Here is an 18,755-nt window from a genome sequence, read left to right on the forward strand (position 1 = left end):
ATGACAGTTGACGTTTGACATTTGGCACAGTAATTCACGATTCTACGATCTAATAGCAGTTTTCAATTTTCATTGTATTTCTTCAGTACATTATAAAGATTACATTAGTTTTTATTAATATTTTCTACGTCGGTGAGATGTATCCTACAAGATATAAAACAAATTTATTATTCGTAGTTATTCGATAGGGTTACAGTAATATATACAGCATATGAGTGTGTAACATGCTGTACAGTCCCATGTAGATCGTATTCAGTTCAGTCTTGAATTTTCGTAGCTATAGTTGACTGAGAAAGGAAGTGCAATGAATTCTGTCTGTTACGATGGGGTTAATGATAGACTCATACATGAAGCTGATCAGCTAATTTCGTATATCGAACGGGGTTCTAATGTCTTTAAATTTTTTCCGCGAAAACGACCCGAACGACGTACTCTTTTAGTGCGTCGCGAAACACATCAAGTGATTTGGGTCAGAAGTGGATCAACACAGAGGCATGCTTATGACGGTGCTTTGGACATACGTGATATAAAAGAAGTAAGAATTGGTAAATCATCAAAAGATTTTGAGAGATGGCCAGAGGAAACAAAAAGACTAGAGAATTCTAAATGTTTCACAATTTACTATGGATCGGAATTCAAATTGCGGTCGGCATCTTTTTCAGGTGAGAAAATATATAGATTATTCAATTAAAAATTTGTATTATATTACAAAAAAAATAATCTCCTTACCACTCCTTAAACTTATTGACTTAGCTGCCCTAAATTTAATTTAGTTAATATCAAATTTTGAGACTGTTCTAGGAGTAGAAGTAGGCCTAGTCTAACGTATATTAATCTAACCTTCGTACCAAATCCACATAGGTCAGGTATATTGTCATATTATACCTATAGTCAACTTAGGTTAAGTGAAAATTGCTTACCTGCCTATTTTTAGCAAAATCGGTTTGTTCTGTTAATAAAACTAAATCTTTTAAGAATTCCTAACATAAAATTTCCTATTTTGCATGGTCAAGGTTATGAATGCAATTGTATGAGTTTGCCTCTTGGCAAATATACTGTTTTGAAATTCAAATTAGGTTGTTTACATTTTAGCTCAGACGGATAAAGAGGTTGAAGCTTGGATAAAGGGAATAAGATTCCTTATTGAGGAAGCAGTAAGTGCGTCATATCCATTGCAAATTGAAAGGTGGCTAAGAAAAGAATTCTATATGATTGAAAATCCTCATGAAAAGTAAGCGTGGTAACATTGTTGTGCATTGTCGTAATATATATTTTACAAAATATTTCTTTGTTTGCAGTCAATTAGTAATTTTTTTTAATTTCTACTTTCTTTATTTATGCAGAGTAGATTAAATTTGGTTTGTAAATTGAGCTCTATATATATATTATTTCTTTAGTTAAAAATAATGTTGGTGTACAAATTATTATCAGAGATACAATTTTATATATGAGCACATAACAATTTTTTTCCATTTTGATTTCTTTGTATTATGGCATATGCATTTGTTGATTTTTAATTCCTATTACAAGGTGATGTCTTAGATTAAAAAGAGGTCTATGTTATAAATAGGCCCAAGCCAAGTAATTTACCAATCACTTAAATTTACATAGCTACACTTACCGTTCTTGTAGTAACTTAATAAGATTCCAAGATTAATTTATTTTGTATGTTGAGCTATCTTTAGTGGTCAGTATCTTCAAATCCTACAGGCATGGCTTTAAAATAGAATATAGAATTTTTTAAAGTATGTTTATATACATACTTACATATTGGTCATTAAAATTACTTGAACTTTAGATGGGTGTATATTTCGAATAATTTATAAATTTTAATCTTTTTGATTTCTGTTATAATGTTTAGAATCACTCTTAAAGAAGTTAAAGCATTTCTGCCAAGAATTAATTGCAAAATATCAACAAGCAAACTAAGGGATATTTTTCAAGAAGTTGACACAAACAAGAAGGGAGAGATTGGTTTTGATGACTTTTCTATTCTTTACCACAAGTTGATATTTGATGAACATGTAAGACACTTAATTTATCTATTATATAAATATATAAAAAAATTACATATAAATAAAAACATTTTTTCCTACAGAATGTTACTGATGTATTCAATAAGTATTCCATATATTGTGCCAATAATACCACAATATCACTTCATGAATTTCAACGATTTCTTCTTGTTGAGCAATATGACAGGCTTGGTGAAGACGAGAGATTCACGTCGCAATTTATGAGGGAATATCTTAGAGACCCCCAGAGGGACGTACATGAACCATATTTTACAGTTCATGAAGTAAGTTTACATGAAACCATTTCATATGTGTCAAAACCACCATTTGCAATGTTAGCATTTTATTTAAATTGGTGTTTTTGTGTGATGTTTTCATAAAAATATAGACACAGATTGCCATCAGTTTAATTATCAGGTTTTCGTTTAATCAAAGGGACGTAGAACCTCCAATGTCTATAAAGTTGGTTACGTTGTTGCGTAGACTCCAAATAAGACGTTAAGATTGATTATTTTAAAAATGTAAGGATATTTTTTCCACAGTTCATCGAAATGTTGTTTTCCAAACAAAATACTGTTTGGGACAGTGCACATAACTTGGTCACGCAGGACATGACTAGACCCCTTGCACACTATTGGATTTCGTCATCTCATAACACGTACGTCACTTATGCGTTTGGCTCGAGTCTGTGAATAAATATTATTTATCAAATGTTTACCATTTTGATGAAATTCTTTCAATTTTAATATTTGAATTGGTAACCGATTCCGCAGCTTAATTCGTATTTCGGTGAAACGAAAAATTATTGACATGTTAATTACCTAATTGGTTTAAAAATTATCGAGATACAGATACAAATTTGTGGTAGGGTAATGTTAGAAAAGAAAATTTTATGTTTAAATGTGTCTGTTGTTTTTATAGCTTCATGTGTTAAATTATTTGCAGCTATCTGACTGGAGATCAGTTTTCAAGTGAATCCTCCGTTGAAGCGTATGCTCGTTGTCTGAGGTATGGTTGTCGGTGTATTGAGTTAGATTGCTGGGACGGTCCAGACGGAACGCCCTTTATATATCACGGTCATACTCTCACGACCAAAATAAGATTCATTGATGTACTTAAAACAATAAAAGAGCACGCTTTTATCACTTCGGATTATCCACTGATATTGTCAATAGAAGACAATTGCTCATTACCACAGCAACGACGAATGGCGAGCGCATTCCAAGATGTTTTTCGGGATATGCTTATAGTACATCCAGTTGAAAAGAATGAGACCTGCCTACCCTCGCCGCATGACTTGAGGAGGAAAATTATTTTAAAACACAAAAAACTCCCTGAAGGTGCTGAAGAGAATTCATTTGCAGTACGTCAAGAGGAAGGAAAAGATCTTGATCTGAGAAATACGATCAAAAATGGAATTCTTCTTCTCGAAGATCCCGTTGACAAGGAATGGAATCCTCACGCTTTTGTTCTTACCGAGAGCAAACTGTATTATACAGAGCATTACAGTACCCCAGGGGAAGCGGATATAGACAGTGACGGTGAACATGAGAGTGAAACGACCGGTATACCACCAGACGAACTACACTTTAGTGAATGCTGGTTCCACGGCAAATTAGCTGGAAATAGGCAAGAGGCGGAGGATCTCTTGAGGGCGCATTCTCATCTAGGCGATGGCACATTTCTTGTTAGGGAAAGTGTAACATTTGTTGGAGACTACTGCCTTTCGTTTTGGAGACAAGGCAAAGTCAACCACTGCCGTATAAAGTTGAAGCAAGAGAGAGGGTTGACAAAGTATTATTTGATCGATTCCGTTTGTTTCGACAGTTTGTACAGCTTGATAACTCATTACAGAACGCATCCTCTACGTAGCCAAGTAAGTTATAGTTACTGAATCGTATGGAGCAGACACATATCTACGTCTGCTTCGGTCATTTTTATTTGGGGAAGTATGTGATCAGCCTGGTGTTGGCACTAACAGCGATAGACGTGTGTATGCTTTATAATAATGTAGTATAATAAATACATATGTGCCATTTTTAGGAGTTCTTGATAACATTAAAAGAGCCGGTTCCTCAGCCAAACAAGCACGAAGGGAAGGAGTGGTACCATCCATATTGCACACGGGCCCAAGCAGAGGAACTATTGCGCAAAGCCAATGCAGATGGCGCTTTTCTTGTGAGGCCTAGCGAAAAAGAACCCGGCTCATATGCAATCACTTTCAGGTATGTAATTTAAATAGATTTTCATATCTTCCAACTGTGTTATTATTTAAATGAGCTATTATGATTCTTTATGTAATTCTTATATAGCTGTCCTGTCTTATAAACCTATTGTCAAGCACAAAAAAAGTAGTTCCTGCCGATCTCGCGTCTTTAACCATTATATTTATTTATTAAGTCTACAACATCATACATATTACGAAATGTACTGATAATTCTATAAAATCCTATATCTAATATGTACGACAATATATGTAAACATAAGTTATGCTAAAAGTAGGAATTAAAATAATACAATTAAAAACATAAACAAGATAAGATAATTACACAATAAAATAAAATTACAAAGAATGTTGGTACTTAAAATAGAGAGAAAAAGAAATCATCAGCAAAACAGCGAATTACGTACGTAGCTAGTTAGCGTACTTACAGGTTTGAGATAAAATAAATATATTAAACATATTGTTTTTTATTCGTCAGACACGGAACACAAAGCAGTCGCAGGTCTATCTATATATCTATCTATTAATGTCTTCATCTGCCTGTTTTATGTTACCTTCACAAAATCATTGCTCCTTATCAGAGACTGATCGATAACTTTATTTTTTTTTTCAAATTCTATAGTTTCTAAAAAATCACATTCTATGTACATAAGATAACCGCGCTCTCGTAGCGACTATCTATTTTGGTATCATTACTTAGATTTTTTAGTTTTTGACAGATTATTTGTACCTTCGATTCTTCATCTAATTTGGATACTAAAATCTACCATCTGCCTGTAGATTCAGTTCACAGTTATATTAGTGTTTTGTGTCGGTGTCTAGTTGAAATATGCAGTGGGTGATGCATAGGATCTAGCAAAGAAGCGATTTCACCGCGCCCCCTAGATCGTCGCGCCCTGGGCTTCAGCCTAATTAGCCTAAGGGTTAATCAGACCCTGCTCGTTATAATATTAGTAGTAGATATAATAATAACATGTCAACGGCCGTGACAATATTTTAGGACGGAAAGGGAGATAAAACACTGCAGGATCCGCCAAGAGGGACGGTTGTATACAATTGGTACGGTCAAATTTGAGAGTCTGGTAGAACTGGTATCTTACTACGAGAAAAATCCTTTATACAAGAAGGTTAAACTTTGCTTCCCGATTAGCGAAAACATTGTGCGTCGCCTGATTGCTGTAAGTTGATTTTACAGTTAATATAAATGTATAAAGATATGTCGATCTTTCTGAAGACATACACTATTTGCATTTTCATTGTTATGTTTCTGAAAGGCCAGCGCCTACTTATCTGAACTATTAGTACTTACTGTAAAGTTATTGCTGATGAAAGAATCGATATTTTTAAGTAGTGGAATATTTTTTATATCATCGATTTTAGGAACCGGATGATAGCTCTGTATATGGCACACCAGGTTACATGGATCCTTCCTCGTTTCCATCTAAGGTAATAGCTGAAATTTGTTATATTTATACTGTTTGCATTACTAACACTTCTTCACTTCCACCAGACATGCAAAACGGTTTAGTGAGGTTTAACGATTTTGGTGAGGACATTATGGGTAATTAGGTAGATAGGAATTAGCCATATATGCAGCATTTATTTGTTATGTACTAACTAATAAAACTCAAACGCTTCTTGCCGTAGTTTATAAAAATATTTTAGCTAGAACGATTAAACATGGTGGTAATTCTTATCGACCAGAACTAGATCGAAATTAGTTTTATTGATTTTTTTAAATAATTAGATGTTCAATATTTTATCTAGTTTAGAGATTTATCAGAATTATCACCAATATTGGTATTTATAATTATGTAGTTGGGTAGAATCATAAATGATAGTTAGATTACGAAAAAACGAAAATCAGTTACAGCTTCGTTATATGAATAAATATTCTTTTAATATTTAAAATTAACGTAAATGTCAACATTATTAAATTACTATTGATAAAATCTTGCGTAGACACAAGTTTGTACGGATTTTCATTTTTGGATGAGGTTTCCTGTAGTTAATAGTTTAATAGTTAGGACTTTTGGTAGTATATAGTTGCTTTAACCTACTATTTAATACGCATATTTAAAATTCATTTGATTTGCAGATCACAGTGAAAGCCCTATACGATTATAGAGCTAGACAGGACGACGAATTGTCTTTCTGTAAACACGCGATAATTACAAATGTGGATAAACCTGATGAAGGTTGGTGGCGTGGAGACTATGGCGGCAAGAAACATCACTGGTTCCCCGCTAATTATGTGCAAGAGATTGAAGTTCCTTTGCCCAATATTGTAAGTTACAAAAGTGTTTTCGTTTAATTTGTGAATTATTTACGCCATCGTACACGTGCAAGCATTTGTTTACGTCTGACATACGTCATATGTATTTTTTCTTAAACTTAACAACAATGATATTTTTAGGCGTGCCTTGAAAATGAATCGGCAGCACTTGGCGCATTACAAAAAGGCGTCGTCGATGTTTTGGGCGCCGTAGTTGAACTCGTTGTTGGCGAAGAAAGTGGTTCCGCGCGATGGATTGTTCGCATCCAAAGCCCATCTATGTGCGCACCATTTGACATGGCCGCACCGACCAGAGAGAATGCCCTAGAGTGGCTCTCAGCTATAAAGGAAGCGGCCCATAGCGCAAGTGCCCGCTCCCTGAAGCACAGAAAAATGGAACGAACCTGGCGTATTGCTAAAGAAATGTCCGATCTCATAGTCTACTGCCGGTCAGTAACATTCAACCAAGAGAGAATACGCAACAAAGGATTCATCTTCAACGAGATGTCATCGTTTCCTGAAACAAAGGCCGAACGGCTCATGTGCTCTCAAGAGACTGCGTTCTTTATGAAATACCATGCAGTTCAGCTTAGCAGAATCTACCCCAAAGGTCAAAGAATCGACTCGTCGAATTATAGCCCATTACCATTCTGGAACGCCGGCTCGCAAATGGTGGCACTGAATTATCAAACACCCGACAAAGCGATGCAAATCAATATGGGAAAGTTTAAGGAGAACGGTGGCTGTGGGTATATCTTGAAGCCGGAATATATGTTTGACGAAAACTACACCCCATACGACAAACGGTGTATTGAGAGTAAAGTGAGGCCGTTGACGGTGAAGTTGCGTTTGATAGGGGCAAGGCATCTGTGCAAAACGGGCAGAGGAACAGCGAGCCCCTTTGTGGAGGTCGAAATATTGGGCGCAGAGTATGACAGCGGCGTCAAATTGGTCTCCAAGACTGTTGGTATGTTTTTTCTGCTTCATAAGTAACATTTATAGCACAAGCTCTGCGTTTATGTAAAATATTAAAAAAAAATGTTTTTGCGAATAATTTTCTTGAATGTAAGAAACCGAAATAAATAATACCTAAATCGAACTAAACGTTTTTACCAAATTGTAATATACAACGATCTAGTTTTTGAGATATTTGTGGAATTACGAAATTGAACACGTGCTACTTAAGGAGCGTTCCGATTCTTAAAGCCCGCAATGCACTCGCGACCGACTGGCATTGACGTCCATATTATTCATAGACGACAGTGTCGCTTTACATCAGGTGATCCTTGCCCCCTATTCGTCGGGAATCTTACACAAATATACAAATCCTTTATATCTCTTGGCATCTAAAAATATTGTAACAATGGTATTTATTTCAGCTGATAACGGAATAAATCCAGTATGGAATGATGTGTGTGAATTCGTCGTTGGTAATCCAGAGCTGGCATTAATTAGGTTTGTCGTTCAAGATGAAGATGTATTTGGCGATCCCAATTTCGTTGGCCAAGCTGTATATCCCCTGAAATGTCTGCGTACAGGTTACCGATCGGTAACTTTAACTAATGGTTATTCTGAGGAACTAGAATTATCCTCGCTTCTCATTTACATAGGCATGACATGTTAGGAATTCTCGAATACGTTTGATATATCTGCGTGCTAGATGCATACAGTCATTGTTACACTTCTGAAATTGCCGCTGTTTTTTTTAAATCGAGTTTTTTGTTAACTAGACTTTGACGTAAATTTATACGTATATAAATACACATATATCACATTATTATTAAAACTACGTATAAAAGTTTTAAGGTATACGGGTTAGATGATAGCGATATATTCATAAAAATAATCTGTTTGAACCGTTTTAACTAAAATACTTTTTGTATCACATTTTACAAGTTTTTTATTTTGTTAATAAACTTAATTTAATATATATATTTTTTAATTTATTACAGGAATTTAACTTTTTTTAATTCATTACTATTATTTGCTTGGCTTGTCTTTCGAGAAAGTCCTCCGAATGTCGCCATATTGTCCCCGCTGTTTAATTCAATTCCATACTCTTATGTTGTCTGACGCCCTACCTATATAACCTTACTTCTCTTGTCATCACTAGGGCGCTCTGTTACCTTTGTCGATTATTTCCGTTCTTCACTTACCAACCCACCCAATTGTTGCCATTTCAGTATTTTGACACCCCTTTGTTTGTTCTTTTGGCAAGAGACTAAAGATGACTTAAAAGAGCGCTATTAAACAGTTTATGTAAATGAAATATTATCTGTATTCGTATATTTGTTAGATATAAGTGGTGATCTACGCATTTTTTTATGTTATAGCAATATTTGGTTCTGCGATATGAAATACATGATTGTATTAATAGTTTTATTGTTATATATATTACGTATTAACCCATTGCATAATAGACGATATTATACTATATACTAATGTTAGTCTTTCTAAAATGCATAATATTTTTATGTAAGTTATTTTAGGTCTAAGATCACGTTATTTAAATTGTAATTCTAAATAAAATGTAGACTGATTGTTACTGACATAATAAAAAATTAATCAGGATCGCTGCTTTCTAAACTAGTGGCTATTATAAGCCTGAGACGCTATAGTCAAAATTATATGAAGTGTTGCTTCGAAATATATGTTGTCTAGAAACCAGGTGAAGGACTAGACAGCCGTGACCGTCAAATGTATTGCATTTATTTTTTTTCATACTATCCTTTTGTCTACTGTATCTTTGATATAGTACCCGGTTTTATTGTATGTATTCTTAATAAACAATTTATCAATAAGTGTTTTTTATTTGCTACTCTAACGCTGCGGGTTCATTTATGATATAATATATATAAGATCAGTTATACAAAATAGAATTACATTAATTCAGGGCACGTGATATATGTGCATTTTTTGAGACTGTTTATTTTGAAATCTTTTAAAGCAAGTTTGTTATAGAAGCTATTACGACTCAATACTCAAAGATACTGCGGAGTTTGGGATGTGTTGAATTTACTTTGCTTGCAAGATATTATATTGATGCTCCGCTAAAGTAGAATCGACATATTTTCACAATAAATCTTCTGATGATTTAAGTTCGACGCAGTTGCTACTCCGTCATACGCATAACATAATGTGAGACATTTGTTTGTGTCAAGAGTACTTTTTATGATTAATGGGGACAATGTTGTTTTTTTTCAATTCAAATCTAAGTGTATTCCTTAAATGTGATTCCGTACACTTCTTGGAGGCTGATCAAGTATTACGTAAGCAGATTTGCTGCAATTTATTCCTCTCCCCTTCCTCTTGTCAGCAAAAGTTAGCAAAGGTCTCTAAAATAATAATAGTACATAGTGTCCTTGATAGTGCATGTGATGTAATCACCAATGCTTTACCTGAACAGCCCCTTGCCTACTTACGTAGAATTAAGAAATATGAGAGTAAATCCTACAGGTTAGGATAAATAAATTTACATTTAGTAAAATATGGAATAAAAGAAAAAATATTTTTTATGCCTTTATTTAAAATATTTAAAATCTACCTACTACATATATATGATAATATTTTATCCAAACTTGGGATATAAAATGTTAGACTACAAGAGTAAACTGCAATAACACTGTTCTACTACACCACATTAACTTTTATCAATCAAATTAAAACTTACAACTATAGATGTTAAAACTTGTGAATAATATATAAATAAAATGATGCAAACTTCATTGTATGTTTGATCTGGTTTTGACCAACATGGAATGTTTGTGGCGTTTGTTCAGGCGGCTATGGAAATGTTCCGGCACCTATATATTCGGACACGTCTGTATATAATAAAAGATATATTTCTTGAAATCTACACATGAGATCAAGTTTTATATTCTATTGCATTAAATATACCAATCGACTATTATCGTCCTTGTTAAATACATTTTATATGCTGTTTAAAAAAATAAAATCTATAAACTATATAAGAAAAATAAAAAAATTCATTGGAATAAACTTGAATTATACAGTTTTTAAAACGTCCAAACGACATTGAACAATACATCGTGTAAATTATGTTAATTTTCAAATAAATTATCCATATATGTACCACGTCTGATAGGGAAGTATCGGGGCCATTTGTCTGCATTCGAAGCAGTTATCTGACCCTGACATAAAAGGCTATGGGCTGGGAGGGGTGACTTGCATCAGCTCAGCAAAAGCTTGATCCAAGCAGTGCTTTAACTCTGCGTAGGTCACTAGCAAAACGCTTCCTTCATCGCGTGTCATCAAACCCACCTAGAAATACACAATATATTAATATATAATATACTAGCGGATCCGACAGACGTTGTCCTGTCTACACGTCTTTAATTTCAAAATTTCAATTTTTAATAAGCCATTTTGATGAAAATTATTATTCAAATGTTATGACAATATCTAACGATCCAGCACATGGTCACACACGATATAACACAATGATAACAAAACTTTTTTTAAATTTCGGGACAGACTAAAATTAAAATTCGAATATTATTTAAAATTTGACACTGCGATGGTAGCGCCGTCTGTCGGATCCAATGTAAAACATTCCAAAATCAACAACAACTAATAAATTGAAAATTAATTAAAAAAACATTGTCCAGCGGACAAAATTGTGAATCTAAACCATTCCCAGATCCCCTTGAACACACACAAAAAATTTCGTCTAAATCGGTCCAGTCGTTTAGGAGGAGTTCAGTCACATACACACGCACACAAGAAATATATATATTAAGATATATATAAGATCAGTTATACAAAATAGAATTACATTAATTCAGGGCATTTTATTGTACAGAAATTTTGCCACGATATCCCCGGTATACATATTAATAACTGTGAAATAAATAAAACATGAACTATGATTTACGGCTATACTATTGACAAAAGCATAATTCAAGATGGCGGCTAACTAATTTTAATTTTCTGCCATAGATTGATGCAAGCTCTTAAAATTCCTAAGGAATGGTTTAAGAAAAGGCAAGTTCAATTACTGGTCAATTAAGAATTCTTATCCAAAATATATTTGAGGTTTAAAATACAACATTCCTACGTCAAACAAATTTAAGTTTAAATGTGAAAAAAAGGTTTTTCTAAATATGTGTTCAAGTAACAAATACCTGAATCTCAGTGCCACTGTCGAGCTGGTTGAGACAGTTCGAGACATGAGATAAATCAAGCCATGGACGGCCCTCAGTAGTGACCGAATGGAATAAATAATCACGGAATAGTTTAAGCAAGTATCTGTTTCCTGTCTCTGCCCATTTATGGTCTCTATTAAACCTGAAAAAGAGTAATTGTTTAATATTTATTGCGAGAGGAAAAACTGTGAGGATTTGTATTATCAGGATAACAAATCATTATTTGCGGACGGGAATACAAGGAATCAGAATGCCTTGAATACAAATGTGTAGGAAATAATATATTCCATATTTAAAGTGATTTACTTCCAATATTTAAGTTTTACCTACATTTTCATAGCTTATAACCCCTGTTCAACCAAATATTGTTTTAGTATAAATGATACAAATCGTCTTGATATAAAAGTATGCAAACACAGAGCGACTGTACTCTTAGTACAAACTGTGCCATACATTTGTAATATTAATTCACATATTCTAGAATGATATTTCGTTCTACCGTTAATAATAGAATCTAGGCTGATCAAATTCTCCAAAAACAATAGTTATGCAAAAAGTAACTATATTTTTTAGTAAATCATTACGTATTAGTTAAAAATAAATTTTAAAAAATGTTTCATATATTTAATTACATGAGATTTAAATCTATTAACCGAAATGACGTGTAAAAGATAAACACATTTTATTGCATGAACAATTACCAAAGAAGCCATTTAATAGAAAAAAAAACGTATTAAGATTAGTAAGAACATTATGAAAACAAACAATAAAAAACATTTCATTTTGCTATACATACTCGGGGCGTTCAATAATAAAACATAATTTCATCAACAGACGGAGCATGCGTCCATTATCCAACTCCCTAGCGAGATGACTCTCCAAAATATCTGTTCGTCGTTCGAATGCTTCTACCTACAATATGGAAGAAAACAAAACAATAATTAGTTTAATTAATCAATAAAATTGATGAATATTATGTTAAAAAGGATATAAAATCTATGTTCAGTTGTGATTTTAACCTAGTTTTATAATGTGCTTTAAATATTACATTTTATATCATTCTATATCATCATATTTTAACTGGGTCATCAGAACTTTCATATTTTATTTTAAGATACTTAGTAGGAAACATGTATTTGTGATCAAAGCATGAGAAAACATTTTATTGAGACAAATTCATAATGCAATCGCAACGCATAACTCCTGTATGTTAAAAACAAATACATAATAACTTATTTACTCATACACAAATACAAATAGCAATAACTACGAAATGTATTACACTTTTAAAAATAATCACGATTTAAGGTAATTAATAATTTTACCTGAGTGTAGAACCTAGCTCCAATCATTGGCATGAGATCTGCAACGGAGCGACGCGGAGCAGACAGTAAATAACTAAAAATGTCATTATCATTACACAACTTTTAATGTTAAAACAAACATATTCAAAATATTGATATCAAAAGAAATTACACATTACACACAGATTTAAATAAACGTAATTAGAAAATCAAACAATTATTTGACGAAATAACAACCTAGAACTGGCACTTTTATTTTTACACTTCGTTACCATAATTACACATATAAAAAAAAAATAAGCAGGTTACATAAGTTATTAGACAACGAGCGGCCTTATTGCTAATGAGCGATTTCATCCAGGCAACCCTAATATAGAACAATAAAAAACGCCTACATCATCAATCATGTATTTGAAGAATTTTATATGAATATACTTACATGATTAGGTTTTTGAGATCCACTGAGTATGTCCTAGATACAAGTTCTATGGACAAGGGCAGGTTGTCGCAGTGAATTGTGCGACATGCGAGTGCTAGGGTAAGCCTGCCCAAAGCTGTCAAATCGTCTTGCTGAGCCTAAGTGTTATCACATTATTATTACTTTTTTAATTAACTTCAAACTTTCATTATCTTTGATCATGAGCTGAAGGGAAATGTACTTATATTAAGCAATGGCCATTAATTACCACAAAGCCCCAAAAAGTTATCAGTATGTAAGATAAATGTTACTTCCATTGTAGTATTATTAATTATTTTGAAAGTTAAAATTGACTTTACGAAAACATTGATCACTTCAATTAACATATATACATACCTGATTAATATCAATTTCATTAGCGTGCAACGCATCTGCCACACCGCACCAAGCTATGCGAATTCTGCATCCCATAGTCAAAACTTTAGTTGGATCCAAGGTTCTAGAGTTGCAAAAAACCTTATGTAAAACTAATATATCCAAGCCGAAAATCCAAGATTAGTGAAGATAATTTTAAAAAATTTATAAGTAATCGAAGGAGCGGTTTTGTAACACTTCGAAATTTTATTTATTTTAAGAACTTATTTTCTGAACAATCTGTATAAAATATACACATTGAAGAAAAAATCGATAACGATGACGCATAACGTGGAAAAAAATATTTTAAAAATTTTCATTTTGAAATACTGGACAACACAACTGTTGTGAGTGCAGTGTTAGACTGAATATGTTAATCTGTCCTCGGAACTTCTGGGGTAAATAAATTGAATTAGTTCATTTTGCGAAGGCTGCAAGTGTCAAAATCAAACAAAGAGATTAATGTCTCTCCACAACTATCGTCATAAATTTCACCTGCAAGCTAATCCAGCTGCATGAATGGCTCGCAAACCAGCAGTTAGTTGGACCAGAATACTCCACAATACTGCCTCTGGGAGTAGTGAGCCACCAGCTACAGCTCGTAACATCGCATTTTTCTATAATTTAATAGTCGATATAAGAATTTCCTGTTTTTTATAATCAATAAAGATATTCAACTTAAATTCAAATTTAAATATTGTATGGTAAAACAACCAGATATAAAAGTATGCAACTTATTGGGTGATTTTAATATGATTACATGGATATTGATGATGACCAAGTCAAAATAATCATTAATATACCTGGTGTGTATAGGGCCTTGGGGCATCTGGATCGGATGAGAAAGGATCATGGTAGGAACCATTGCCAGCAGCATTGCTACCCGGGGTCCGTCCATCCAGGTATCTTTGCATCAGAGTAACCGATGCTGGGTGATAATCATAAACAATCACCATGGCTGTCAAAAAAAAAAATTTCTATTATCTGTAATTTTTAAAACAATGAGTTATTTCTAACAAGTTAGACTAGAGTTAAATCATGTATTTTTATACTTATGATTGTGTGTACTCACTTTTTTTTAGTTTTTATTTAATTTAAAAACTTAGGTTTAGGTACATTTTACAGCGAACGAAAACCTGACATGGTTTATCTGTCACTGTCAATTAAAACATACATTACATAATTCAAGATTTTAGTTTATAATCGAGTCATTTAAATTGGTAAAAATTAAAGACAATAAAAAGCATACCCAATGAAGTATTAAAAGGGCAGCATTTTAGTTATATTTAAAATACTTACAGTGGTCCCCAAATGCTCTTGTTGTAAACCAATGATTGAGACGTATGATATTAGGATGATCAATCTGTTTCCATAATTGAAACCGCTTCGATGGCACTGTCCCATATGAGTGCAAACGACGCAAAGCATAATGATCACCATGGATCCTATGAGTGGCTCTAAAAGATGTAGTATTTGAATGTGGGGACAACTCTTCCAGCGGTAATAGTTCTGTATAATCCTCGATGCTATTGGGTAAATCTGCAAGATTAAATAAGTTATACACATAGTTCCATTTTATATCAGATAAACATTATGTAAAATAATCATACAGATATTTTTTGTCTACTCACTTTGAGATTGGCGAGCATTTGGTTGTGTGTAGGGGTCTTGAGCCATTTGCTGCATCTCAGAGCGAATTCGTTCAGGCATGTAAAAGGTATCACCCAAGCCTGCTTACAAAAGATCAATGTGTAATTATTATTCATAGTTGTGAAATATATTTACAACAAGCTACATATATTCATTAAAACATTAGTTTGATAAACAACAGTTATTTTTTTTAAATACTCCAACATGGTATTTATCAGCTACTGGTACAATTTTAAGGAGACAAAACATTATCTTAAATAATTTTTGCAAATTGCAATAGTATATAATTTGACACTAGAATAGGATTTTTCATGCAAAATAAATTACAGCACTGTATATAGCTTGTGAAAGTCCTATGACTAACTTAAATGTGATGCAAATTATCAAAAACTAGCCTCATACAAAGTCATGATTACCAGCTATTATATAATAAGTCACTAATAGTCTCTAACTAACTAAATGTAGCCTAACTAATTAGGTGTATCTTTAGCCAAATTGCAATATAAATAAATATATATAAAATAAATTATAGCCTTTACACTTGGTTATTATGATCATACATTGATTACTAGAATAGTAATTATTATAATGATTTTAACCTGGGTATGTTAAGTTGCTCCAAGGAGCGTAGTATGCTGCACCTTTGATCCCCGCACAATGAGATTGGTATAGGCGGGGATCATCAGCAAAGAAAAGCCCTTTAAGCCGAATTTACTTTTAGACACATTAAGGCTGGTCTTGAACACAAGCACTTAATATAATGTTCTTTATTTATTTTAAAAAGTGTTAATTATATAAAATAATATAGCAATGAAACATTCACAATGATAGCAAAGTTATCTTAAAACATTCCTTCAAACATGAACGTGATTTGAAGATATGAATAGTTTAAACTTCTACAATGGTACTAGTTGAATAACGAGAATAAAACAAATTAAAATAATTGTGAATTAAGACCCCAAAAATAGAGAAAATACTATCATGATAAAATATTTAGGAAAGTCACTGACCCTGTATTGGTGATGCAGGTATAGGTGCATACATTTGTGGATATGCCATGGAGGGGGCAGCCATGTTATGTTCTGAACCACCTGTGAATAATCAAAATTTATATGATACCCAACTCTTAACAAAAAAGTATCTTAAGGGGTTATGAATGTCTTGTTTATGATATCAGACAAGCATAGTTACCCATCAAACTAGATGTATTAAGTCCACTTGAAGTGTTGAGAGACGCATTCACATCATTTGTGGGATAGAAATATGTTGTACCACCAACATTTTCCTGGAACAATATAATAGATATAGACACCCATCACAATATTTTATTTCAAACAATGGTGACATGTTTGGATTTTTGTCTTTTACTACAATTTCTATACAATATTTTATGATTAAATTATTAACTAAATTAAAAAAAATATATTTTAGATATATGTGACTTTAAAAATGAATGGAGAAATCAAAAAATGTAACAAATTTACATTAGTTGCATTCATTTGCTATTCTTGTAAAGTCGCACTCTTTTTCTGAACTTTATAAAAAAATTGCTCTTCTAAACATTGATGAAATTTATAATAAGTTGTTAATAATTGATTTGTAACATACCTGATGGATTTGCGGAGCAGATAGGTGAGGTGGTGTACTTGACGGTGATTCTGGAAGCATTCCTACTGATGTATAGTATTTGATCGGAAGACATTCTCCAACGTAAACCTATTTAAAATTACTATGTTAATAAGAGAAAAATTTATAATTCATCATCTTATTTAATTACTTGTATCAACACTTACCTTTCTAGAAGATGGTGGAGAAGACTCCAATGTGAGTTTATTGTATGCCTGAGTTAAAGATCTTGTAGGTGTTTGTACATTGTTCCGGTTCTAAAACAACAACAATTTAATAGAATAGAATCTTATTTTAAAAATAAATTATAAAATATAACTCACCATATATGTCATCAACTTTGACTCCTGAGGCAGAGAAGGTGGACTGTATGGTAAATAAATTGATGGGTCCATTTTTCACTTAGTCAGGTGAACTAATAAGGAGAAATTTTAAACAATAAATATTTATCTACAAGATAAAACAACAACAAACAACAAGACAAGAAGACAATATACCTGTATAGGAACAAAATGTCTTCTGCTCTTTCTGTTCTAAATTCAAAAATACCATGCGCTGTATTCGGTCATTTTCAGGACATCGAAACGTAAATATGTGAAAATATATTTATGTCGTTGTTCCCTGGATATAGTAACAGTAATTAATTATCACAAGCGATCAATATTTATGTATAAAAATTAATAATTTCCAATTTTATAAAAACTTCATCAAATTTAGAAGCGAGTGGACCTGCCTATTATATTAAAAATGGATCGTCAATTGTAAGCTACAGCGAAGAAACTGGGAAAAAATATTTTGTTTAAGAAATACTTGTACAAAAAAATCTATTTTAGAACAAGAGATGCTCTTATAGCGAGAGGCAATTCACTACTTACAACGTATAAGATAAGACACGAAAACAAATCTCAAAACAGTGAATAAGGGACTATGGTATGGTAGTCTATAATCTATATTGCCAAAGACAATTTAAGGAAATAGACAAACCAATGACATTCCAAAGATAATAAAGTAGACAAAAAAAGTGATACTTCTTTCTAAATAAATTATTACTGAAGTAAAAGCAACAATAGATGATCATATATCAGTATATAATATGATCACTCCATGTATTTGGTATATATTTATTCACACTGTATATTATGTGCTAATGATAACATAAATAAATATAAAATCTCCGTTTACTGCACAAGACGTTCTCTCTCTCTCTCTCTCTCTCTACTACTACTACACAACGAATGCATCAGCGAATAGCTTGTATTTTTCTCGATCTCCCTTTTTTACCCTCTCTACCTTTTCTTCGTCAAAAACGATCAAGTTTCACTTCAATAATTGTTTTTAAACTTCTAAATTTCGTCTTGAATTTGATCTTGCTGGTATGCTGATCTATTAAGATTAAAATAATTGTCTTTGACATTACAAAAGTGAAAAGATATCGATTATCGTTACACAACGACAATATGTCGGCAAACAATGGAAAATGTTTTAAAGCTAAGGCTTTGCGCGACGGAGATAATGTTTAAAACATAAACTTTAAAACTGTTTAATAAACAACAAAGACTTAATTTATTGAAAGAGCTCACCTAGTCAAGTAATTGAGCATTAGGCGTAACAGCACAAAAATATTGACAATAATTACTGATAAATGTGACACCTTTAGCTTTGGT

The 18,755-nt window shown here is 32.6% G+C and overlaps 2 protein-coding genes across 4 annotated transcripts; one reads left to right on the forward strand and one right to left on the reverse strand.

Annotated features, from left to right (window-relative positions):
* Positions 1-33: 33 nt before the first annotated feature.
* LOC110998146 (1-phosphatidylinositol 4,5-bisphosphate phosphodiesterase gamma-1) lies at positions 34-9,315 on the forward strand. 2 transcript variants are annotated; one of them, XM_022266622.2, is made up of 12 exons: positions 34-662; positions 1,093-1,231; positions 1,862-2,024; positions 2,099-2,299; positions 2,558-2,673; positions 2,961-3,891; positions 4,059-4,240; positions 5,240-5,417; positions 5,620-5,685; positions 6,338-6,526; positions 6,656-7,481; positions 7,894-9,315. In XM_022266622.2, exons 1-12 carry the CDS (start codon positions 305-307, stop codon positions 8,136-8,138), a joined length of 3,594 nt encoding a protein of 1,197 aa, XP_022122314.2. In that variant the 5' UTR covers positions 34-304; the 3' UTR covers positions 8,139-9,315. The 2 variants fall into 2 exon arrangements, with proteins under 2 accessions (XP_022122314.2, XP_022122315.2); XM_022266623.2 differs by lacking the exon at positions 5,620-5,685.
* Positions 9,316-10,020: 705 nt separating this feature from the next.
* LOC110998148 (PAN2-PAN3 deadenylation complex subunit PAN3) lies at positions 10,021-18,741 on the reverse strand. Of its 2 annotated transcripts, none has more exons than XM_022266624.2 (17): positions 18,672-18,741; positions 17,589-17,712; positions 17,415-17,506; positions 17,259-17,348; positions 17,074-17,181; positions 16,657-16,750; positions 16,476-16,556; positions 15,447-15,545; positions 15,115-15,354; positions 14,619-14,773; positions 14,311-14,432; positions 13,798-13,900; positions 13,423-13,559; positions 13,005-13,077; positions 12,476-12,591; positions 11,659-11,821; positions 10,021-10,795 (listed from the first exon to the last, which is right to left on the reverse strand). In XM_022266624.2, exons 3-17 carry the CDS (start codon positions 17,484-17,486, stop codon positions 10,679-10,681), a joined length of 1,770 nt encoding a protein of 589 aa, XP_022122316.2. In that variant the 5' UTR covers positions 17,487-17,506; positions 17,589-17,712; positions 18,672-18,741; the 3' UTR covers positions 10,021-10,678. The 2 variants fall into 2 exon arrangements, with proteins under 2 accessions (XP_022122316.2, XP_045490233.1); XM_045634277.1 differs by lacking the exon at positions 18,672-18,741 and adding an exon at positions 17,967-18,043.
* Positions 18,742-18,755: the final 14 nt, after the last annotated feature.

This window comes from Pieris rapae, chromosome Z (assembly GCF_905147795.1).
Source record: "Pieris rapae chromosome Z, ilPieRapa1.1, whole genome shotgun sequence".
NCBI classification, from domain to species: Eukaryota; Metazoa; Arthropoda; class Insecta; order Lepidoptera; family Pieridae; genus Pieris; species Pieris rapae.

Excerpts from the sequence above, each read along its gene's own strand:
- LOC110998146 (XM_022266622.2), top strand. The coding sequence starts at position 305 with ATGAATTCTGTCTGTTACGATGGGGTTAATGATAGACTCATACATGAA. Across the intron at positions 5,686-6,337 it reads CTTCCTCGTTTCCATCTAAG|ATCACAGTGAAAGCCCTATA; the intron begins GTAATAGCTGAA and ends TTTGATTTGCAG. Across the intron at positions 7,482-7,893 it reads ATTGGTCTCCAAGACTGTTG|CTGATAACGGAATAAATCCA; the intron begins GTATGTTTTTTC and ends TATTTATTTCAG.
- LOC110998148 (XM_022266624.2), bottom strand. The coding sequence starts at position 17,486 with ATGGACCCATCAATTTATTTACCATACAGTCCACCTTCTCTGCCTCAG. Across the intron at positions 15,546-16,475 it reads ACCTGCATCACCAATACAGG|GCTTGGGTGATACCTTTTAC; the intron begins GTCAGTGACTTT and ends TTTTGTAAGCAG. Across the intron at positions 13,078-13,422 it reads GATCTCAAAAACCTAATCAT|TTATTTACTGTCTGCTCCGC; the intron begins GTAAGTATATTC and ends TGACATTTTTAG.